This window comes from Ursus maritimus, unplaced genomic scaffold (genome assembly GCF_017311325.1).
Source record: "Ursus maritimus isolate PB19 unplaced genomic scaffold, ASM1731132v1 scaffold_2, whole genome shotgun sequence".
NCBI classification, from domain to species: Eukaryota; Metazoa; Chordata; class Mammalia; order Carnivora; family Ursidae; genus Ursus; species Ursus maritimus.
Genome location: NW_024424452.1, coordinates 5,967,677 through 5,993,023, shown reverse-complemented (window position 1 = coordinate 5,993,023; position 25,347 = coordinate 5,967,677). Strand labels below are relative to the sequence as shown.

At 45.9% G+C, this 25,347-nt stretch overlaps 1 protein-coding gene across 1 annotated transcript in view; it reads right to left on the bottom strand.

The window, feature by feature from the left end:
• LOC103670100 (transformation/transcription domain associated protein) overlaps positions 1–25,347 on the bottom strand; it is a 110,220-nt gene that overhangs the window by 71,201 nt on the left and 13,672 nt on the right. Inside the window, exons 9-26 of the mRNA XM_040634781.1 lie at positions 24,165–24,242; positions 23,873–23,961; positions 22,903–22,999; positions 20,425–20,563; positions 17,404–17,482; positions 15,786–16,020; positions 14,968–15,328; positions 14,783–14,880; positions 14,122–14,316; positions 12,892–13,083; positions 10,601–10,766; positions 8,680–8,936; positions 6,455–6,655; positions 4,016–4,167; positions 2,890–3,089; positions 1,330–1,547; positions 1,002–1,199; positions 168–428 (exon numbers count right to left, since the gene is read on the bottom strand). Of these exons, the coding sequence (XP_040490715.1) occupies positions 168–428; positions 1,002–1,199; positions 1,330–1,547; positions 2,890–3,089; positions 4,016–4,167; positions 6,455–6,655; positions 8,680–8,936; positions 10,601–10,766; positions 12,892–13,083; positions 14,122–14,316; positions 14,783–14,880; positions 14,968–15,328; positions 15,786–16,020; positions 17,404–17,482; positions 20,425–20,563; positions 22,903–22,999; positions 23,873–23,961; positions 24,165–24,242 (3,216 nt within the window). The remainder of the gene's footprint in view (positions 1–167; positions 429–1,001; positions 1,200–1,329; positions 1,548–2,889; positions 3,090–4,015; positions 4,168–6,454; positions 6,656–8,679; positions 8,937–10,600; positions 10,767–12,891; positions 13,084–14,121; positions 14,317–14,782; positions 14,881–14,967; positions 15,329–15,785; positions 16,021–17,403; positions 17,483–20,424; positions 20,564–22,902; positions 23,000–23,872; positions 23,962–24,164; positions 24,243–25,347) is intronic.

Below are 25,347 nucleotides of genomic sequence, written 5' to 3'. Positions count from 1 at the left end.
CACATTGCTTTTTTTGCGTATCTGAGGTCAAAGAGAGCATGCATGGTAGCACCTTGTGAAGCGGACGCGAAATCACAAACTACATATCCTCTTCAAGTCAGATTTGAAGGAAAAAGATCTTAAAAGTTTTGCTCAAATTATCCTAGTTCCAGGGACAGAAATCTCACCTCTTTATGGGGCTCCATGATCACGGTGACACTTTTTCCAGTGACCTGGGCCAAGACCTGCAGTGAATGCATGGCCTGTTTTCTCACAGTGGAATTTGGAGAGGTGACTTCTCGGACCAAGTCATGCGTCACATGGTGAAAGGACTTCTCCTGAGCAGCCACGATCTCTTCGGCTCTCTCCTCATCCTTTAAAGGCGTCGCGCACCTCATCAGAAGCTGCTCCAAGGTGGTCTTTGCCATGGCAACAGCCCCATTGGAAACCTGCAGGCCAGGGACTCCTTAGAACGGAAGGGTCTGCTGCTGCGGGTCCACACCCCCCCACCCCAGGTGAGCTAACTGAGCAAGACTACTTCATCACCTCCATACAGTACTTCAGGGGCTAAATCACCTAAGCATTCCTGCAGGTCACTCAGAAAAGAAAATGGGGATCTAGACAAACTCCCTGTATTTCCCAAACAGATACGCGGGCAAGGCGCACCACATTCCATCTGAGTTACACCTGCGCACAGCTTTGTAAAGAATGCAGCTTCCAGACAAACTCCTGCAGCACGTGCACTATTTCGCCCCGCGGCAAGAGTGAGCAGAACTCTTTCCCTCTACAGCTGTACCGCGTTAAGTGCTCTGGTCTGCGACGGTTCTTTACTGACGCAGACAGACACTCAGGCAACCAGGGAGAGCCTGCGGGGGTCCTGATCTGTCCTCATGTTAGAGACGCTATAATGAAGTCTAAGCTTCTAGGAGAGTACACGGGCAGAACTGCCTCATACTAACTATTCTCTAGGCAAATCAGCTTCTGGAACAGCCTGGTTCGGTTTGGGGCCACCCAGCACCTACCTCTCCAGTCAAGTCCATCATGACAAAGAGAAGTGCTTTGAGGAACGTCTGCTGGTTCTGGAGAACCCAAGTGAGAGGCAGCCGCTCCATGAGAAACTTAATGGACACCACACCACCCAGCTTTGCGTACCAGGCCTGCTCATAGCAGCACGCACACAAGCGCTCCACGATGTATGAGAACAGAGGCAGCTGGCATGCCTGGGGAGAAAAACACACACACACACACACACCGTCCTGTTATCGCCACTCCGCATAACCAGTTTCTAGAATGACTACCCACAGGCACCGATATGCCCAAACTAGCAGATACTCCTCAGTCCTTCCTTACCCTCTCCTTTGAGCCCAGGATGATACTTGCAACATCAAATATCACAGCTAGGGCCACCTCCCCAATCTTGCAAAGTTCCTTTTCTTCATATGCCATACAAATAGCGATTGCATCAATAAGGACCAATGGATCCATTCCTTTCGACCCATTTTCTTCACTGTGAAACATGGCTGTGCTGGGCTGGCTGCCCACCTGGTAGCAAGGGAGCAGGAAAGGACCTGGAAGAGAGGCAGCAGGCACGGGAGAAAGCAGAGCTTATTTGCATGCACGTTTCTGTCCCTCAAATGGCAAACCACCTCATCAGAAAGGTTTTTTTTTAAAGTAATCTCTAGTCCCAACGTGGGGCTCGAACTCACGGCCCAAGATCAAGAGTCACAAGCTCCACCGACTGAGCCAGCCAGGCGCCCCGAACGACCTCATTTTTTAATTCGAGGTTAGGAGCTCAATACGAGCCAAAGCTGGTACTTGTGACCGACTTCTGCTGAACTGCACTCACTTGTAAACTAAGTGGTCTGATTTGCACTGAAGATATTTTTCTCAATGTTTTCCATTATAAACTGTATTCTTTTTAGATTTTCTCTATGATAATGAGAACCATGTATCTTCTTTTAAAAAAATAATTGAACAGGCCAAGGGACACAGCACAGAAATGAGTATGGGCTACGCTCTGGACATTCCCGACTCAAATAATAATTAAAAGGCAACCCAGCCATGACACCCAACCCACACAGAGAACGATCTGCTATCAATTAATGCCTCGCAGGTACCCAGCAAGATGGGCGTTTGTGATCAAGCGGCTTATAGGTATGCTGGAAAGATGTTAACAGAGGGACACCGAGAAATGTTCTAAGATCAACGGGCTAGCACTGACTATTCGAGCCGAGAAGGGCAAGAGGAGTTATAAGAGGGAAAGTTCTCGGTGTTCTGCAGCGCTCAGAGAAAGCTGCTCTGTCCATCTGGAGGGTGAGGGGCCCGGGGACACAACTGCCACAGCACTGCTCCAGTGTGTCCACTGACCGGCGCTGGTCTGGGAGGAGCTGCAAAAACTGGGAGTCAGTGTTCAGAAACTTCTATAGCTACTGGTAGTGTTGAGACACTGTATTGTCTTTTGCAAGAGCACCACCAGTATGCGATGGATTAGAAAGGGAAAACAAGCAGACAAACGAAAGTGGTCCCTCTCCATCCGGAGCCTGAGGACCCCAGAGCAGAGGTGGGAACAGCAGGAATGAGCACCGCACAGCGGAGCCGGCCGAAGGGTTGGGAGGGGAGGCTGGGCCCTGGCAAACCACACGTGATGGGAAGACCGACAATGAGGGAGACCACAAACTGTCTCATACACAGTGTCCAGAAGTATTCTGGCCCCATTTTCATGAAAAACAAAGGGTGAAAATCTTCCACTGGGCGTACTGGACAGAGAAACAGGTAACAGTTTTCAAGTCAGTACTGCACCTGTCACTGAAATCAACCAGCCAAACGCTCCCCAGAAACACCATGACGTCCTGATCGCATTCCTGAAGCACCCCAAGGACGTCCCATAACCACTTCCTCTGCCCGACTCACCGCACTGCTGGGCAACTGCCACCATCGTGTAGTGGCGGATCAGGCTGGCGACAAAGGGCAGGGCGCTGGGCCGGAGATCTTTAATGACAGCAGACATGAACGCCCCGGTCAGGGCCTGCTCAAACGTCTTCCGAGCTGGAGTGTCTTGTGCTTTGTAGCGATGCGATATGATGACGTTAGGTATGGTCTTTTCTGTAAAGCTGAAAGATAAAATTGAATCCATCCTTGCAACACAAGTCCTGAGCTCATGATTCCACCAGGACTTACATGATGAATTCCCTTATGAACGCTTATAACCAGTGGTTCTAGAGACACCCAGTACGTTCTACGTAATATGAGCACAGGCGATGAATCAGAGCGATGCTACAACATGGCGGCAGATTCTGTATTTTTAGTTTTAAAGAAAGTTGAGGTTTGACTTCCAGCTTTTATAACTAAGTAAACCAAATTCTAAGAAGTAACCCCATCAACGAGCAAACAGAAATGAAAAAAAAACTTACACTAAAGACAGCCCTATGCCCGTTATGTGTTGAAAAGTCACCTCACGGGAGCAGAATCAGACGAGGTTCCAGACCTTACTGGCCGTGCGTGTCACCCATCACTGATGCCGTGAGAAATGTGAAAATACAGAGGGAAGGTCCCTTCCCCAAAACGTGGAACACAGCAAGATAACATACATGATCACACGTGATCGTCTAAGGTGACAGCCCTAACGGGTAAGAGCAAAATACAAGTATCACAGGACAAATATCTGGGGAATGAAACAATCACTGTGGACCAGAAAAGCAAAAGATCCACTGAACGTCCGCCATGTGCCAGGCACTATGGATACATGGGTGAGCAACAGGAGAGAAAAGGGCAGGACCATTGCCTCCTGAAGCGGACAACCTCAGGGGGAGGCGACCATCAGAAACATGACGACTGAGGTCCACTCGAATTCTCAAGCACCTGGTTTCTCCTCTTCATTTTCTCTAAAAGCCCAGAAAAGCACCGCGAGGCAGGTAACATGTGAACGTCCCGACTCTCGGGAGCATACACTTAGCACTAGGAAATCTGGGAGGTCCTCTGCACCCCTACATCCTGATATAAGACACACCGATCGTGGAGAACCACATTCCTGACATACTTAGGGTGCGCAAGAAGCTGGTAGAGGGCGTGTTTGTTGTCCTCTAGACTCATCATTGCCACCAGGAAGCACTTGATCACCTCCCATGCTTGCCTCCGGTAGTAGGGCTCAGTGTTGGCACTTTTCAGGCAGTCCAGAGCCGTTTCAATGGCCTGTAGCAAAGAAACACAGAAACTATAGTTTATGCAGAAATTACACAATTACTCAATTCTCTCTTTAGAAAATAAAAGGGTTTTCTTTATTTTTCCAGAAAACCTACATAGCTACACACACATTTTATCCTATTCAGTTAGGTTGACCAGGAAGGCGGGAAAGGCACAATCGCACACAAAATCACGTGAAGCCTTTCACAGCTAAGAGGCTAGTGACCCTTAATGACAATTATATACCTATCAATCAAAAAACTGATCTGTGTTAAAGAGGAAAGACGTCCCCAGGCCGTGTGTGAGGAAGCAGAGAGGGGCTGACAGGGACAGCAGCCCTGCAGACTCATACATGGCCACACGGAGCAGGACCACAGCTCCTCGCTGAGTCACCCCGGCTTACAGGGATAATTTTGGGAGTGGTTAAGGATCAATGTAACCTTTGAGCCAATTACTCGCCAAAAGAATAAAGGATTGTAAAGTGTGCCAAAAGCAGGATTATCCTAATGGGGATTCACTGGCACTCGACTTGGCCACATTGCTTCTTCCCTTCACCTTGGCAGCCCCTCCAGCTGCAGCGGGGTGCTGGGAAACCGGCCCCTCGCACCCCTGAAGTCCATGTGGGAGTGCAGGAGGACTTGGAAGCCTATCTTCAAAACTTGGATTTCTTCTTTTGGGAAAAACTATTTCTCAGGAGATTTTCTGGCTCTGCTTAGTCTATGCAGAGATCAAATACAAGTCAGATACCTTAGTTTTCAGTACTAATACCCACCTCACCACTGACAGGGCTGAAGCAAAGAGAATCCCGTATTAAAGAAATTACCTAAAATGCAGGAATGTGCTACTGACACAGGATGTTCACTACAGCAACTTTCAATGTCAAGGATTTTTAGCTGCAGTCTCTTAGGAGGAAACTAGTGTTTAATAGGCAGATAGTTTTTAGAAAGGTCTGGGTGAGAAGCTGGGGCTGCACCTCCCCTGAGGTGTGGAGAGCACACCCATCTACGGGATGGGGCTCGGGGAGGGTCAGGGACAACGCATGTGCTTGAGGAAGTGTGGGGATAGGACGACTGAGAGATGATGATGGAAAATAACTCTAGAGGGACATTTACTCATGATGGGTATCATTCCTCCCAGATATTAGGGAAGTCTGGTTTAAAAAAGAAAAAAAAATCACAGAACCTACTACGTGGGTAAAATTTGTACACAGACAGGTTGAACAGGCAGGAAACAACACAAAAGGACAGTTAGCCTGAGCAGGGGGAGGACTGTGAGTCATCCCAGGCCACAGAATGCTGGTTTAAGACCAGATCTGCAAGGAGCTCAGGAATCCCAGCTGGCATCTGGCTTACAAAACAGCTGAGTCACACAGATGCAAGCAAAAGGCTACTCTAACACCCTTTAAAAAAAAAAAAAAAAAGTACCCAGTATATAATGGCTAGATAATGGTAACAAAAGCTGTAAGACAAGGTGGAAGAAGGCTGGCTCTGTGATAAGGGGGAGAGTCGACCTAGACAACGTAGATTAGAATCAAGTGGAACAATATCAACATGCAGGTGACAAAGGACTGGGAGGCTCGGTGAGGTGAGGGAAAAACAGCTTTCAATAAAGATAAAGCAAAAGTAGCAGAGTGGGACATTCTGGCAAGACGCTGGAGACATAGTCCGTCCATCTTTTACCCAACAAAACAGGAGCTTTAAGTGGATGGAGAGAGCACAGAGCTGTCCTCAGAGGGCTAAGGAGCCAGGAGAGACAGCAGGTGCTCGCTTTGGGTAGAGAATGGGAGAGACACAGGTGCTCAGGAGTGACAAGTATGGGATTAACTTGGGTTCCAAAAGACACTTGAAGTAAAGCCTGCCAGGCATCAAAACAGACCAAGTTCAAGGGTAGGATGGGCTGGGCATCACCACCTCCCGCTCTACCAGGAAAGACAAAATTGCTCAAGGGTCCCAAGTTCTCGTGCAGCATACCTCCACCGGCCTCCTGGTATTCTGAAAGGCCCCTTGCCAACCAAGCTGGTCCCCAAATACATTTTGTACTTTAAGTTAGAAACTCCCTCCCAAGGGGCATCTGGTTGGCTCAGTCGGTAGAGCATGTGACTCTTGATCTCGGGGTTTTGAATTAGAGCCCCACATTGGGTACAGAGATTACTTAAAAACAAAATCTTAAAAAAAAAAAAAAAAAAGAAATTCCCTCCCAAGAAAGTACATTTTGTTTATATATTTTCAAATAGAAATCCACATTCTTAAAACGAAACATGTAGTATCTTTAAGCTCCTGAAGACTTCCAAATTTACCTTCTCCATTGGGAGCTGGAGAGATGCTTTACAATCGGAAAACTCCACTGTGATACTTGGGCCTTGAACCTCAGTCACAACATAGTGCAGCTTCTGGGACTCCTTCAACATCTTCCTGTTACTGCCACCAAATTTACCAAGTACACGGTAGGCCACATGAGAAATGCTGTCAGCAGGATTGCGCAGGGTGCGCCATAAAGCCTACAACCCAACATACTTCCATTAAAATCCTTTCAAGGTGCTGCATTCTCGTGGTTCATAAATCAAAATTTGGAAGTTATAAAAGACTATACAGCAAAAAGTTTTCCTCCCATCTCCGTCCCCTGCAAACATGCACTTCCTGTGCTTGGGAGAAACCAATGTTATCAGTCTTGTGTGTCCTTCCAGAAACATTGTGTCTTTAAAGAAAACACACACATAAACATAAACGTCCTTCCATGCCCCTGAAATATAAACCGTAGTATATGGTAAGTATCACAGAGCTCAAAAGCACGAAAACTACGCAACATATGGTTTCAGCATATATACAAAATACAATCAGAGGATGGAGAAAAATGCTAATTACTGGTAAAGTTCTTGTCCTGGGATTGATGGTGAGTTCTCGGGTTTTTACTCCTACTGTTAAGCTTTATAATGTACAAACGTGACAAATTCCTGCAAATACGACACACAAACTATCTTACACATTTCAAACCTCACGTTAGAAAGGATGGTGAAGAGGGGAAAGAAACATAGCACAGGACTTGGGTTACAGGAATACGTGACAAGGACGTGTACCTCGTACTTACAATTAGGGCCACATGCACTCAGCTGTTTCAGAAAACTCTTGTCAATTTTCCCACATTCCTTTACCTGAACTACCTTAAGTCCTAAAAATTACTCTGTCTATTTAACTCAATTTTCTTAAATCACCTTCCGTAACAATATTAGTCCCTAGGAACAGTCAACATAAAAATCTTAGAACTTTTCTTTAAAGCAAAATTTCAATTTCTCTTCTGTCCCTAAAGGTCCAAAAAGGCTTATCCTTAATGAACACCTGCTGAGAGGTGCCGAGCCTCCCTACCTCCACCCCCGGACCCCGCCCAACCACTCCTCACATAGCCTCAGGAGCAGGAAATTCTGCTTCACTCCCCAGGAGGGTGGCATCGGGAAGGAGTGCTGGTTGATGGGACCACAGAGAGATGCCCCTTGTCTGGTGTGGGGGCAGGGGTGGGAAGTTTACAGTGTCTCCAGAAGCAGGAAGCAGTCTCGCCCCTGTCACTCCCGAGGGCTGTCTGCCTCATGGAATGGCAAGAGGCCCATGAGCCCATCCCTGCCTCCTCCTCCTGCTTGGTGCTCAGCCACACCTGGGTCAGGCCCAGGGGCTGCCTTCCAGAACCATCATGCTGTTCTCGAGGTAGGCTCTCGGGTCAATTCTCCAAACGACGGTGGGAGGGTGGACTTAGAGGCCTTGACCCAACCTCCCGGACCATCCTCTCCCACCTAGATGGAGCCCAAGTCAGGACTGGTGGGGTAAGTCTCCCAACCCTAGCCTCAAGCGCAAGCTGCAGTTTCCGATCTGGACTCCTGTCTTTCAGGAGTTAGGGCGTCTCCATCATATAAAGCTGGCATTCTGACCCCGACTTGGGGCCAAATACTCTACACCAAAGAGGCAGATGAGTAGGGAACAGGCAGTCTACACCTCTGACAACTACCAACTACATTACGAATCAATATGACCGCACAACGTGAAGGAAAAACCGAATACTTAATATACAAACTCTCATGGAGAGAAAATATAAAATGTTTTCAAAACAATCTCCTTGATTATCGGCTTCACTTCCCTTGACCCCAAAGTGGACATCTGCGCTTCCCTTAGGAGTCTGCTTCTCTTTAAGAGCTTCTGTGGTTAAGAAGCTTCTCCTTGGCAGCACGTAGTAACCGTAACACCTGCCTTCAGAGGTCATGAACTGAAGGAAGGTGTGCCACTTGTGAAAGCTCTCTGAAAAAGGAAAATACTACAAAACCAGTGTCTACTCAATACTTAAGAGTATTTCTTCACATCTTTTCGTAAGCCAGGAGACTCATCAAGTTGAAAGCTACAGAGAACCCAACATGGGGCACAGAGAGCTCCATGGGGGCCCGTCACTTCTGGACACCACTGGCCTAAAATTCCCAGTAAAAACTAGATACGCGAGCACCCAGCGTCCCGCCCTGTGCCGGCGCTGGCGAGCGCGCGGGCCTACCTGCATGAGCTCCGCACGGACCGGCTGAATGTGGTCATAGAGGAAATCAGGTTGCAGGTTGTCCACACACAACTCCAGGGTCCTCAGGCCTTGGCTGACCAACGTCTGCGACCCATTGAGAGCAGACACCAAGGGGTCCATCAGCATGGGCAGGTACGGCAAGAGCGAGCTCAGCCGCACGGGCACCGTGAGACACAGCTCCACGAAGAGGTCCTTCATGTGCTGCTTATGCAAACCGCTCTGCAGCATGTTCAGCCCTAAACAGCGTGTGGGGACGTCAGAGAAGGAAGTTACTCCCAGACAGGCCAAAGTGAACCGTACAAGATAACGGTTCCACCTCTTACTATCAGCATTAATGTGATGACGGGAAGACGTCTCAGGTCTCATAATCCACTACGTTAGCTAAATCTATTCTATAAGCTAAATCTTTCCTGTAACCGTGACCCCTTCTGTCACATTCACTGTAACAACAGCAGGCTGCACACCATTATAAATTATACTTTAAGCTATAACTATTTAACATCAATTAATCTTAATGAAATAGTTAATATTACACATCTTTTAAAAACCACGTTATGTTGGGGCGCCTGGGTGGCTCAGTTGGTTGAGCGTCCAACTCCTGACTTCAGCTCAGGGTCATGAGATGGAGCCCCGTGTTGGGTTCCGTGCTCAGAGCGGAGCCTGCTTGGGATTCTCCCTCCCACTGCCCCTCCCACCCCTCAAAAACATACACACACATACACACACAAAAGTCATGCTACGTTTCTAACAAGCCCAATCCAAAGACACAAACTCCAGTAAGACACATTCACCTCAAGCTTGAGGTTTACAACCTCACATCTTTTACCAGGCTTCCACAGACCACAGGTGAGATCTACACTGTAAAATAAACATTTTCTTAAGAAAACCCACTTTTGTTTCCTATCAATAGAGAGGATCTTCCTTTTTACAAAGTCAACCTCCCCACCTTTCATGAGGGTACTCTGGGCTCCTTCCAAACTGAAACATGTCAGATCAGGACGTGCCCCGAGGGCTCAGAGACAAGCTAGAGAGGATGGTGAGAGCTCAGAGAGAAGAGGCACCAGTGAAGGCATCACACAGCAGCAGCACTGGATTCAGAGTCGGGGGGAGGGGGGGAGAGGGAAAGACCAAATTCCCAGAAGGAGACCCGCTTGAACACAACTAGGTAGTTAGAAAAAGCGTGGGGATGTGGCGCAGAGCGCAGGACGAGGAAATCAGACTCCTCAGAGCAGAGGGCTCGGGCTGGGGAATGACCGGAGATGGGATTAAATACAGAGAGTGGAGCTGGATTACGGATGGTGGATTTACAGCCATGTTACAGGCAACGCGGTCAACCACTTCCCAATGCCTCCTAGGTATCATATGTTGTAAACGGCTTCTCTTTAAGGAGCCCCGTTTAGGCATTCCTGCTTACATGGCAATTACAGGATTCTGCTTATGCAGATGTGCAACAAAATAAAAATATAAACTTACAAATCAGCTTTATAATTGCTTTTTCCCTGTCTTACTTGGATTCTCTTTCAATCTAGAGATCCCTGATATTATTACTAAGTAGCCCTAGAAACCATTTTCTAGGCTTGCTTACCAAATGCTACCAAATACAACCAAGGCCTAACCAGGGTGACGAAAACCTTCCAACTCTGAAGGTCCATCCCTGAACAGGAGGGCTCCCTTCAAAGTCCCACTGCCTTTAAAGAGAGTGGGACACAGGGATGGATAGACACACACACGCGCGCGCGCGCGCACACACACACACACACACACACTCTGGCAGGTGACACGCACATCCATCCCTTCACCATGACCTTCGCTGGATACAGAGGATGAACCCCACAGACACAGGCAGCTAAACTCATACGTGCGCACAAGACTAAATGGCAACCAAAGTCACTGCTCTGACCTTGCAGGAGGTTTGGTAGGAGAGGCAAAAATTCCTGATACAGGAGGTCATGGCTGCCTCCCCCAATGGAGCGGAAGAGGGCCCGAAGCAGCAGGAAGTAGTTGTAGGGCTCTTTGGCAGTCTGTGCAAGCTCCATAGAGCTGTTCACGATCTTGTGCAGGTGGGGCTGCAGGGCGGAGAAAAGGCAGGTTAACAGGCTCTAAACGAGGCGGGCCACACAATTCAAGCCGAAGGTTCACTGCAAACAGGAATGGAAGGTAATTCTGATCCAACCTTTATTTGGTTCAAATTAATTTGTCTTAAAATATATGCTGGTTTCCACCGGGGTGACCATGAAGGAGGCATTTAACAGGTTCCCATGTTACTGTGTAGTTACCGGATATTGAAAAGATGACACTCTGGAGCAGGAACCGGAGGGTCTGTCGGCCCTGCAATTCCCGTGGATACGGTCACTTCCTATATAAGACTAAATCTCTGAACAAGATGAAGATGCCCATTTCCTATAACAACCTAAATGCAAAAAAATCACCTAAGGGAAGGGAAACGTCACTATCAAATATGATACACATTGCTTGGAAGAGCCACAAAAATTGAGATTATAAGGGGGCGTCTGACTCTGGACTTCGGCTCAGGTCGTGATCTCACAGTGGTAAGACTGAGCCCCAGGCACAGCTCACACTCAGCAGAGTCTGCTTGTCCCTCTCTCTCCTGCCCCTCTCCCTGCCTCCTTGCTTGTGTACGGGCACTCTCTCTCTCTCACTCAAATGAATAAATAAAATCTTTTTTAAAAATTGAGATTATAAGGTTTTAGAAGATTGAATTGAAAAAAATGGGTATTTCTTTAATTTAAAAAAAAGCACTTTACTAGCTTATAGTAACTTTAACATTTTAAGCCAGATTAGCTTTTTATTTTGTACTTCGGGTCCCGGTTTTAACATGTGGCAGGTTAGGCTGCACATGAAATGTTTTACAGGCTAATTTAACATGAACTCAGAAGTGCTGTGTGGTCGATGACACAGATCCCAATTTGCTGTCACAGGTGGCACGACAGATTGATTTTACAGACTAAATCAACCATAAATATTTTTTGACAAAAAGTTCTATGAAATTTGTTCTTTGAATGTTTTCCTGGAACAATATTCCAACATCCTACCATTAGGGTTTGCTCCGTTTTTGTTGTGTTGTTCTGTATCTAATGTTAGCAAAATTTAAATCTTTTGAAGATAACAAATCATGTGGACACAGATTGCAATCAAATACTTCTTCTTAGAAAAATTTAAGTATTTTTCTTTCCTATTACCACAAAAGTAATATCAAGGTTGTTGACAAGTGATTACTATAGAACTGAAAAAAACCCCAAGAAAAGTCACATAAAAGCAGAGATGACTAGTGCTCTCTGTCATCTGTGCATTTACTACTCCGGGGGAAAAAAATGGATCTTGTTTACAGCTTCAGAATTCCCCCACAGGAAGACATCACTCTTCAGAGACAACTGGTGATAACATTCGACTTTCTGCAGGACTTAAAAGATTCTGCCTTCAGTGGAAGTGAATTTTTATTAGGTTTTCTGTTACGCCATCTGCTGCTTTTTCAGTGGTAGATGGAACTACGGGTAAGTTTTTTAGCCATTTGCTAAAATCAAATAACTGATGAGATCAAATCATACTGCATTAGTCATGCACAAAAATGTCAGGAGACACAGCCCTCCAAAACGGTCTTTATAAGGAACACAGACTGGTTAGAATTCTTGATATAAAGGGGGAAAATAAACAAATGGTCCCGAAATGAGATGTTCATGTATTGCCACAGAAAATAAGAACACAGAGAAGAAATAGAGTTCAAGTGGAGGATGGCTGATGTCATCAGAATGGTTACAGAGCCAGCTGTTTCTCCTCGGATAAGAGAAGCTCGTGAAGACATTTTTTCCCTCTTCATTCCTTTCCATCGCTCAGTTTTTAAAACAGGAACAATGTGCTCCTATTTTACTTGTGTAATTCAGAGAAAGAAATTTGAGTTAAAAGAAAAAAATTCAGTGCTGGCAGTACTACTGGCAACCCACTGCCGACCACGGGCATTCTGAAGTTCTCGCTTTAAATCACGGATTAAGCTCTGCTTAGAGATACATGAGAAGTGTTTCACCTCTGGCCCTTATTGGTTGCAAATACTTATTAATTCAAAGAGCACTTTACAAATATAAAAAAAGCAACTCCAGTCTGTGCAGTGAAAACAGGAATCAAAACACAACAACGAAAAGCCAAAACAAAGTCTGCTCGGATCTAAGTGAGCTTTACCTTCAGCATTTGTTCGTTCTCAGCCGCGAAGAGGGACACGGAGCCAAAGACCAACTTGAACAGCTTGAGGTACAGGTTGGAGAGCTCCACGTGGGAGCCCATTTCCGGCAGGCGGTCCAGGAGGTACTCCACCAGAATCGTAGCAAACAGAGCCGAGGTAGTAGGGTTCGCCAAGAAGGAATTGGCAACAATCTGTCCCAACAAGACATACACGTGACAAAAATAATCCCCTCCTCGAAGTAGCTTTAGCACAAAGTAATGAACTGCCCAAAAATACAAAATCAAACCTGTATCAGATACTCCAAGAAATTATCCACCCAAGGAAAAAAAATTAATAAATCGGCTGAGCGCTAAGTGGCGCAGTTCACTCCAAATACTTAAGTCCCTTATTTTATCCTCGCCATCAGATACCAAGAGCCTACATCTACCATATATTTAATTTTTACTAATGAAAGAAACTGATCCAAAACATCTTGATATTTTGAAAAAAAAAAAAAAATTTTTTTTTTAAGATGTGAGAGAGGGGGAGACCGAGAGCGAGAAGCAGACTCCCTGCTGATCAGGGAGGCCAATACAGGATTCGATCCCAGGACCCTGGGATCATGACTCAAGCCGAAGGCAGATGACCAACCCATGAGCCACCTAGGCACCCCGAAAATTTTATTATTATACCCTAATATTTCTCTAGTTGGTTAATTGTCCAATTTTTTATTTCAGCTCAGATCATGACCTTAAGGTCCTGGATCGAACCCTGCATCAGGCTCTGCGCTCAGCAGGGAGTCTGCTTAAGATTCTCTCTCTCCCTCTGTGCCAACCCCCTCCCCCTGGTTTGCACATGTGCATGTGTGCACTCTCTCTCAAAAAAAAACTAACCAAATGAATTTTTGGTTCTATGAGCACATCCTTCGGCATATTATTTAGAAAGCCCTCCCAACAGAATGCCAAGTATTCAACACACAAACCAGTAACTTTAAAGTTAATGTTCAAAAGATATGAAGGGGCGCCTGGGTGGCACAGCGGTTAAGCGTCTGCCTTCGGCTCAGGGCGTGATCCCGGCGTTACGGGATCGAGCCCCACATCAGGCTCCTCCGCTGGGAGCCTGCTTCTTCCTCTCCCACTCCCCCTGCTTGTGTTCCCTCTCTCACTGGCTGTCTCTCTCTCTCTCTGTCGAATGAATAAATAAATAAAATCTTTAAAAAAAAAAAAAGATATGAAAAAGGAGTTTTATACCTGAAGAGCATAATTTTTTGAGATTCTTTCCACCATATAAGGGACTGTCGTTTGAAAGATCTCTTTAAATGTTAGGGGATTCATCATTGTGAACACGCCAGCGAAGTGTTCCAACACCTCCTTCTCTTCCTTCATTCTGACGGTCTGGCAGTTCGCTACGCGAATGTATGTCTGTCCGTTTCCTGCTATCTGGACCTAGCACGGGGAGAAAACCCATGGACATTAAAACTAGGCATCTCGGAATATATTCCATAAGTAGATTAGCTACATATCTAAAACAGAACATTTCAATTAGATAATAAATGTCCCGTCCCATCTTTTAATGCACTATTCTTGGCTTAATTTCGGAAAATAATTAAGACAAACAAAAAAGCTTATTAAGGGTTCCACACAGGAACAAATTTAGTAAACTTGAATCTTGTTTAAGTAAACTTACGTCCCTATTGCTATCCACTGACACCAACCACCACCCCACAGAACGCACACACTGACATCACAAGGGAGGCTCTTCCCATTAACGTGCTGCTACACTGCCGAACAAAAGCAAACCCGGATACACAAACACTGTCGACGGCCCAAATAATGACAGGTGAGACTCTCAAGACCCAACACTAGCATCTCCCCTCCACGCTCGGAGCCTGGTTGGAGGGCACTGCCTTACCTGATAAATATCTAAAGCCTGCATTGCATATTTCACAAGTTTTATGTAAATCTGAGTCTCTTTGGGCTGTAACTGCTTGTTGGGAATGAACTGAGCTTCTGAAAGAGAGAAAGCATAATCAGTTACTGTGAATAAGCCCACTCTGTGAAAAACATCATGTCTAAATAATTCAAGAGCGGAATTACCACCAGGTGCTTTACATGACGTTATGCCCCACGTGATTGTCTTGACGCCACAGACCAAGGTTTTTACCAAACTTCGACAATCTGTGACCTGGAATGTCTGCTTGTCCTCCTTATCCTTTTCTCCTTGCTTTTCAAATGGAGGCACAGGGGCTGGGGTCACGGGGGTGGCAGGGGTGGGGGGCGGGGGCGGGGCGGGGGCGGGAACGGGCGCGGGGGAGGGGGCAGGGCCCGGGGCTGCAGGGGCAGTGGGCACCCCGGGAAGGGCTGCCTCCACAGCTCCGAGTTCTGACTGGGGCTTGCACTTCTTAAAAATAGCAGAGAGCTGGTACCGGGCGATGGCGTGGAATTTGAGAACAAAGACCTAGCAGGAAGAGAAAGTGGCGAGAAAGACAAAAATCATTCCTCTTCGATAGGCCAACAACCCTTTCAGAAGACAAAGGAACTGTGAAACCACTCGCTGAAGTCGCTCTGCTTCGTATGAAGAACACAAGTGTGCCGTTTTCCCCAATGGTAACTATAGTGGCACCGCTACCACCACCGACCTTGGCAATCACACTCTACTCCATACCCACACACCGAACTAGGTGCCTCCCCAGAGGTATTCGCAGAGAACCCAGCCCTGGTTACATAGCATCCCAGAAAGACCTCTTCTAAGTACTTGCCAGGAACCGTGCTAAGAGCAACATGTACTGTTTTCTCATCTCTCAGGACAATCCTGGGAGGCAGACCCTGTGACTACCCCTGGTCGGATGAGTAGGCTGGCACAGAGAAGTTACGGGACGAAAGAGCAGGACGCCGACGCCTCTCAGGACCGGTACCTCCAGCATCCGCATTAGGACATCTCTCCCGTTGCCGCTCTCCTGCTCGCTCTTGGAGCGGATACAATCCACCAGGTTCAGCAGCAGCTTGCAGGACATGGTCTGGATGCTGCTGGGCAGAGACTCGTCATCGATGTTCTTGGCAAAGAGCTGGACGGCGAGGGAGAGGTCGCTGAGGGGCAGGTGCTGACGGACGTGGTGCACGAGATCGGCCAGCGTGCTGTAGGCGAGGGGCCTGCGGGCAGAGACCTCTGCTAGCGTGCGGGCCACGTTCCCACAGTCCCACATCTGCAGGCCACCGTTTCTCCCACCACGTGCCCCAGCAACACACAGGGCGGTACATTTGGGCACGCTTTTTCCAGTTTCCCCAGCTACACGGCCACAGGCTCAAGTCTGGTCTCGGTACCTAAATCTTTACTTTCCAAGTTCTCGCATGTCGTGGTCACAAGGGCGCATACAGTATAGGAGCAGAAATCACACACAGAAAGGGGTTTTGTTACTCAAACATGAACAGTGTGTGTCAATGAACGCCTTATAAATTGTGACTATTTTAGAGAGACAGAAAAAGAACATTTGAGCTACTGAGTACTCACTGACTAAATGTCTGGACACCCGCTACATGCCAGCCATGAGCTAGACACCAGGATACCGGTGACCAAAGTGAACAGAGCCTCTGGCCTCAGGAAGCTTATTACAGGAGGGGAAACAGACCGGAACAAATTGCACAGTAAGTGACGTGGGAGACCTGAAAACACACTGGGACAAAGACCAGAGGGGGAGCCGCTCACTTAGGGGGCAGGCAAAGCCCCTTTGAAAAGGTCACACTGATGCTGAGACCTTAAGGACAAAAGGGCCATAGGGCAAAGAGCCACGGAAATTTCCAGAAGGAGGAAACTGGAAAGACAAAGGCCCTGAGTGGGACGTGCCAAGGTGCCACAGAGGCCAGCGTGGCTGCAACAGGTCTGGGAAGGGAGAGCCAAATCCCACGCAAGTGGTGAGTCTGGTGGTCGTTTCCAAGGGCAACAGAGAGCCCACTGGAGGGTCTCAAGCAGGAGTGACATGATCTAATGTCCAACTGCAGGCAGGTTCAACTGCAAGCTATAAAAAAAAGCGTCTTCATATTTGTAACTATTTTATATGGAAAATGCAGTGAATAGTCTACATTTTATTCATTTTATTAAATGCGTAAAAAATAAAGCTAGAAGGAAATACACCAAAATATTATTTATGTTGCTTGAACTCCTTGCATAGAACCAAAAGGTTTTCTTTCCTTCTTGCTTCTTGTTGGGTCATTAAATATACTTTTATAATAAAGAGACACACTTGTTATATAAAAAGCAAAAAAACCCCAAACAAACAAAACACCAAAAAACCACAACAGAAAAACTAACACAAGTCAGATACAGTTTTACTTATGATTTAAACCAAGACAACTGTTCTGATTTTTCCCTGTAAGCTAAGGCACAAAAACCAACCTAAGGCATTTCCAAATTCCCTGCAATTCTAAACTCAAAGGGAGAGTAAAGCTTATGTCTGTTGAAACACTCGTAACACGAAGTGCCACGGCTCACTGCCCCCCTGCACTTTGTCAATAGATACCGCACGTTTAATACCATACCTGAGAGTCTCTCGAGCAGTATATCCTGATCCAATGAGTATGGACTCATCAAACAGCTTGTCCATGCAAGGAATGAACTCTAGAACACAAATGTCCATTGCATATGTCACCAATTACACCAATGACACTGGGAGCTCCTTCTCAGTACCTTCACAGGAGCCAACCTACAGTTCATTAGCAATCTAGATTTGGAAACGCGTGGGGAGGAGAAAAACACACATGCTGTATTTCAGTCCAAGACACTGTCTTTGCTGGGCCGCACAAGCCGTCTGCCGTCAAAGATACAGCTGGAATCACATTCAGTATAAGAGAATGAGTAAGAAAAAGTGAGCTTCCTGTTCCTTGGCAGAGAACCTGCTCCTAGTATTTCAGGGGAGGCCCATCCCACCCTCCTCAAAAGCTGTCACCAGCAGGGCACCTGGCTGGCTCAGTTGGAAGAGCAAGTGACTCTTGGTCTTGGGGTTGTTGAGTTTGAGCCCCATGTTGGGTGCAAACAGTATTTAAAACAAACAAACAAAACCCTGCCACCATCCGCCCACGCCTATCTGGAGAAGAGGGGCACCATCTCCTTAATTCCCCCTTAGTCACTGCCCTGAAGTCATCCTTCTTAAACATTTTATGATTACTTATTATGGAGAAATAAGTGTATTTCTCCATATAAATTACAAAAGTCTAAAAATTTTACAGGGTTGTCCTCGACATGGGGCCCAGGTTAAGGGTCCCCACTTCTGGGTGAGGCTGACTAGAAACTCACGGGGGTTCTGTCTAGTCCTGCAGATGGAATCATCGCCAAACCTCCCCCTGCTCCCCTGCAGACCTGTAGACTCCACCAGGGTAGAAACAGCTGGTCTTCACTCAGGGACAAATCACAATTCTGAGGATGTGCGGAAAGGGCAGCAACCTGCATTTTTTAGGCCTCTCCTCCACACTCCCCCAGGGAACTCTGGCCACAAATATTCAAAGGATGTTTAGATTCTGGAACAAGCCTGACACTGGGGCCAGCTTCAAGAAATCAAAGTACATTCTCCACCAGCTAAAGCTACTGCAGGTCAAAGATCTGACAGAAGCGTGTGCACTGCAGAGACACGATGCTTGTCTCTAGGTAACCCCCAAAGCGAGGCCGCACAGGGAGAAGGGCCAAAAGGAAGACGCAACCAGCAATCCCTCTGAAGTCGGAGAAGGGAACGTGCCTGGAAGGTCCTCGGTAGATGGCCCAGAGGAAGAAGGCACGGAAAGATGCCAAGGACTCAGGCACCAACCGCTGGCAGGCTGGCTAGGGACGAGCAAAGTGTGCGAGGAGGAAGTGGTAAGAAATGAAGCTAAACGGCCCTAGTTCCCAGATTCCCTCCATGACCTGGAATCAGAACCTCCAGAAAACGTGACAGCTAGGTTTTCTCGAACTACTGCTCTTCGGGGTTAGTGCAAATGGGTTACCATTTGCTATCGTTTCAGATGCCAAAAAAAAGTAGAGCTACCTGAAAATGTCAGTGGATGTGTAAATTTTAGCTATATGAACACTTTTTTGTATTTTATAATAACATAATATATACTAATATTAATGTTTAAAATAATTTTTTAAGTGTTTCTTTAAGTAAAAACCTTTTTGAGTTGTGGTGTTGTTACCCACTTAAGTCCAAGAACTACTATGGGCTTCTCAATAAAGTATCCTAAAGTATCTGGTTTAAAAAAAAAAAAAATCAAACCAATCAGCAGAGAGATTTAAAAGGGGGAGGGGGGCTCTAAAAGCTGAATTCAACAAGCCTGATACGATCAAACCCTGAGAGCAGCATCTTGGAAACGCACTGATCTTTGTGGAATAGGATGAGAAGAGAGACGGAGCTGAGCGGCTTACGGGGCTGGCTCCCCAAAAGCACCTCCCAGAGCCTCATGACTCGAATGGCAGGAATGCCAATAGTTAATCTGAGAACTGCAGTGAATAGATTTTAAACTGTTCCACTTAAAATTCTTCTATGTTGATTCTGTTCAGAGATGCAGAAAAGCCACACACGGCCCAGGGAGCCGTGACCGGACAAACCGCAACGGGCCTTAGCCCCAGAGGTCCGTGCGGGCTCTGCGTGCCGCTGACGCGGAATTTCTCAACCTGAGGGATGTGCACACGCATTTGTTCTGTAATTTTTGGCCAAATTATAGATTTCTTTTGTGCACTCTGCTATGTTACATTAAAAAAAAAAAGTTTTTAAAAATGTCTATATACCACTAAGGTATATCCATAGGCAGTATCATTATAATTTGTATTTTAACAGCATAAAAATATCTGAATTTTACTGTATTAGTTCACGTGTTAGCACTCGAACTATACCTTTCTTTTCATGTTTAAGAGCTACATAAGAAAGCGCAATCTTAGTTTTATGTACACCTCACTGTGCAAGCCAGGCAAATAAAACAGTGAATACTGAATCCTTACTAGGGGAAAAGGATTATCATCTCAAAACAATTAGAATGTAACTTCGACATAACGATTTGGACATGGCAAATACAAAAATATTTTTAAATCTTTTATCAATAATTGATAGAAAAAGTATAATTATCAGATTACCAAAAAGCAAGTAATAATCTTGTGCATAAAAAGAGGACCAATCCACCATTTTCACAGTACAGGGAAAGAAAACACTGTTTCTTCTCACCTCTTCAAGCCCGTTAGCTGTGAGTTAACAAGCAAACAGCTACTTGCAATTTCAAAAGATATGCAGCCAAAAGGAAGAGAAGTACCATGAGATGCTGAGGACGTGCGCTATGCTAAGGAAACGATCACATTAATTATGAGACTGTTGGGAAGATGCAGAGAGAAGCCTGGTAACAGGCAAACAAGAGAGGCAGACCAAGAGTGCGGAGGCAACGAGGCTGAGAAAGAAGGGGAAAGAGGAAACCCAAGAGAGCAGGAGAGAAGGCCACACGGAGCCTGAAACACCCGAGCGAACTAAAGACAGCCCAACAACGGGATGTCCGCAGTTGCACAGGCAGACAGGCCCACACGAGCATCGCGCGGTGAGGCGGACATACGGTTTCTTAGCTCTGTGGTGAGGATATGCTTTGCGGCGATCAGAAGCTCCTTTCTGAGGTGTGCGGTCTCCGCAGGGCAGTTTGAGAGTAACTGTAACATTCCTTTTACCATCTGCTGGGAGTACTTAGTCACCAGCTCCTGTGAAAATGCGCAGGAAAACAGAGTTACATTGATATAGACTGGGGGGGAGGATAAGAAAAACCCCCATTTTGGGGCGCCTGGGTGGCACAGCGGTTAAGCGTCTGCCTTCGGCTCAGGGCGTGATCCCGGCGTTATGGGATCGAGCCCCACGTCAGGCTCCTCCGCTGGGAGCCTGCTTCTTCCTCTCCCACTCCCCCTGCTTGTGTTCCCTCTCTCGCTGGCTGTCTCTCTCTCTGTCAAATAAATAAATAAAATCTTTTAAAAAAAAAAAAAAAAGAAAAACCCCCATTTTATAAACTTCAAAAAAGTTCAGTTAAGACTAAGTGTGGCTCAAAGGACGCTCATAAAGTAATCACCCTAACAAACGAGTATTACCCAGAAAGTTTGGATAGTTTGCGCGCCCGCTGCCGCCGTGGAAGGATGTACAGCAACTAACGTAGCAGTTTCTCCTACACAATGGGATTACGGAAGCCTCCTTTGGACTGTCCTGTATCTTCCCAACTTTTAATAATGAATATGAATCACTTATTATAGGTGGGAAGGAGGGAGAATATTGAAAATTTCATAGACCATAATCTACTCAGTCCTCCCGTCAATGTATGTTGTGAACGACACGAGACAGACCTTTCCTCAACTCAGAACAAGCTCTCATCAGTTTCCTTTGGAGGAGTGTTAAGAGGGCAATTCGCCAAGATAGCGCAAGATGACTAAAATATCCAGGGGTACCTAATTCAGATTTTTAAAACCAAATGTTCCATATTCTCAGTGCGAATTATCATTATCTAGACAAATGCCCTTAAAAAAGGGACAGAAAACGTTACCAATGCTTTCGAAGGTAGTTTTTTACTCTAAACAATTTGGCTACGTGTTTTCATTTTTACTTTCCTGAAAATAAAGCTTTTTCCTTAAAATAATAACAAACTGTAATAGAATCCTACTGCTATACGTAACTACAACTACATCAGAATTTTACTCGAAAACACTGTAGGACTAATGGGAAATAAGGTGTCATCTCTTTCCTCCAAGTTCTTCTCAGGACTGAAATCAGGACAGACTACAACCACAAGCGGGAAAAACAGAAACAAAATCACCTTTCAGGCTCCTCAAAAGAGCATCCCAAACTCCTCTATCACTGGCTTATGAATGATGCCATTTTTTAAAGTTTCAATCTCTCCTCAAAACTTGCTGTAACACACAACTTCCGACAACGGCAGAAGTCAATGCACCAAACACGTCCACGTGAAAATCTGTGTGCCAGTGTTTATTTACGAGGGACTTATTAACAACGGCCAGAAAAACAATCAGCATATCTATCGACAGAAAGGACATCGGTGGCTGCCAGGGGCTGGCAGCCAATAGGAAAACAAATGTTGCTGGTGACCAGGACGGAGATTCTTTTTAGGGTGAAGACACAGTTCTAAAATTGGATGGTGATGACAACGGCACAAAGCCTTGAATAAACTAAAAACCACTTAACTGTAAAGTGTACAGTTGATATGTGAATTATATCCTGATAAAGCTGCTTTTAAAAAAAAAAAAAAAACAGAAACAACCCGAATGTTTAGCAGCTGGTGAATGGATAAACACAGCCCGGTGCGACCACACAGGGCGGTCCTGCAGCTACAGACGACGCTGTGTCCCCTCGCCCCCAGATTCACGTTGACGCCCTCACCCCCATTGTGACTGTACCAGCAAACCAGAGTCTTTAGGAAGTAATTAAGGTTAAAAATGAGATCTTAAGTATGGGGCCTTAATCCGATGGGACTGTGGCCTTAGAAGAGAAACAGCCATCTCTCCCAATCATTCCCCCCGTCCCATGTGAGGACACAGCAAGATGGCAGCCATCTGTGACACGGGAGAGTCCTTGCCAGAAACTGAGCCCTGCTAGAACCTCAATCTTGGCCTCCCCAACTTCCAGAATTGTGAGAAGATAAGCTGTTGTTGTCTGAGCCATCCAGTCTATGGTATTATGTTAGGGAGCCTAAGCAGACCAGACAGCTAACCACCAGTAACAATAAAACAAGACTGAATCTCAGCACTACAGCTAAGTGAAAGGAGTAACACTTGAAAGGTCACATACACTACCCAACTATGGGATTCATTTGTTTGACACTCTGGAAATGGCAAAACTAGGTGCCAAAAAACAAGTCAGTGTTTGCCAGGGACTGGGGCAAAAACAGACTATAAACGAATAAAAAGAATTTTGAAATGCTCTCTATTTCGGTGTGTCTAACTGTAGGTATCTGTCAGTTCGCAGACCTGAATACCTACAAAAGGTGAATTTTATTGCGTGTAAATTGTCTCAGTAGACTTGACCTGGACGTCAGTGAACTCACCTGATAAATTCTGATGATATAAGCTAAAAATGACAATGTTTTAATCTGAGCAGCAATAAAGTCAGCGTACAGCTCCTTGTTGTAAAGCTTATGTTGCCTGGATGAGAAGTGAATAGAATTGACAATATTAGCTCTTAACTCCTTAGGGGACGTTTTAATCAAAGCCTACAGTCATTACTGAGCCCCAGAAGTGTGATTTCTACACAGAACAGAACACAGCACCAACCGTAAATACTCTACGTTTGTGCGCAGTTCCAAATAACACAAAGGGTTTAGGGGCATGAAGCAAGCAGCTCTCCAAGCCGTTCCAGCTGCAACGTGCATCCCACACAGCCCCCGCCAGACTGATCCACTCAGCCAGCAGACTCTATCAGGGGACTGTCTGCTCCGTGAAAGACCCCAGCGAAGGCCACCAAGGGCTGTTACGGCTGATCCACCCTCAGATCTTGCCCTCCCGTGACCCAGAGTCAGATGGGCTGCAGGGAAGAGAGTGAGTGACAGAGGTCTTAAGAGAATGCTGGTAAGTTTGAGGAAAAAGCTCCAACGGGCTTCAAAAGGTGAATATGCACGGCTCACATGTTCAGTGATGAAGGGTGACAGGTAAGGGGGAACAAGGGCTAGAGAACATTCTAGCACTCATGCTGAAAGGCACAGCAAGAACAGGGCTTGAAGGTGGAAAGGTCTGCATATCCCACAGCTGGGAGTGAGCACAGTAACAACTAACGGTAGTTCTAAATTCATGAGACACCCAAACCCAAGGTATTAGCTCAGCTGTTTGAAATAAGGAACTGATACAACCATTCACATCATTATTGAAATACAAGTTCAAAAAGCCAAAAGCGTGTATCATTTTACCAAGATTTTATCACTCAAACTTTCCGTGTCTTACAAAAGATGACGACCAGTGTGCTTTTACTTGGCATTACAGGACTGCGGGGGTGAGCCAAGTTGCCGTCCGAAGAAATCTCACCTGGCTTGTGCAGATACCTGAATTGCAATGGTATTCATGATCAAGGGCACGAACTCGGCAACAACATTGTGGATGTTCAGTTTGTAGAGCTACAAGCAAACATACCAGATTTTCATGCTCTCGCGCTCTGCTATGGCAGAATAACTTGGCAAACCCAAAACCGCTCTGAGATTCATTACATTAGTTAGCACGTGTGCATTCCACGCCTGTTCCCTTTGCCACAATTAGATATGAACCTTGTCATGACATAAGATGCCCCAAATTCCAAGACACGAGTAAGCAATACACATACCTGATACATCAAAACAACAATAATGGGCAATTCTGCCAACACTTTCAGAGAAAGAGATCCTCTTGGAATGATGGAATGCTGGAAGAGAGAAGCAAGCAGGGCCATGGTTAGCACCGCGGCATGTAACACAGACCACTACTAAGCATCGCCCCAGCGAAATGAAGAGAAAGTACCGCCACGTCTGTGGTGAAAGAGCCAAACTGTTTTTGGAAACAAAGCACAAAGAACTATCATTTAATATAAGGGTTTTATATTTTCCAACACCGTCACCCACAGTAAAAAACATCAGGAAAATTTGTCAAAACGTAGACATTCAAATCACTTGAGGAAATTTTAAATTAGTTATCTATTAACTAATTCAAAAGAACAACAGCAAAAAGTAAAATTTTACCCGTTTTATTAAAAAATATTTGTAAAGAGAGAAGGCTTATGATAAATATAAGAAAAAATTTAATATTCTAAATACATAAGAACTCCCAGTACAGGTAAGGGAAATGTCAGACTCAGATACCAAAGGACAACGGACAGGAGCAGAGAAGCAAGAGAAGAAACACAAAGACGGAAGCTGAAAACAAGTTTCTGACTCAGGAGGAGAAAAGGAATGAAAGCTTCATTCAAAATGTAGACTCCTGTTAATCTTAGCACAAACTGAAACATTCCACGAAGTGACTGCAGTAATACAAATACAGACGAAATTCTTAACTCAATCCTGCAAACACAGTCATCGTAACCGCACTGTACAAGCTACCTGTGTGCCAGATACTTCCAATACAACACGTCACCTGCAGACAACACCAGCATTCCCCTCACGAACTTCCCCAAGACAGTTTTTTCAGATAATGAGAAGGAAAATTAAGGCCAGAACCAAAATTACGTGCTTTGCTACAGTTAGAAAGCCCAAGTGGTGGGGCTGGAACATCGTCACCAAGCTTCTATCCCCAGAGCCTACGCTCTCAGGCACGGAGCTAGAAATTTCTATGTAGCTTAGAGACCTCGTTAATGTCAAAGCTAAGGATGGAGCAGAGGCCCCCCAGCCTGGGCAGCTGTCTTTCCAACAGGTGATTCTGGATTTCCACTACGGTTTTATCATTTGATCTCTGCACCCACAGTGAGCAACAGTCCCGTTCAGCACTTCAAGGCTGCCCAGAGAATCAGGGATGCTCTCGCAGGCACACACACGTGT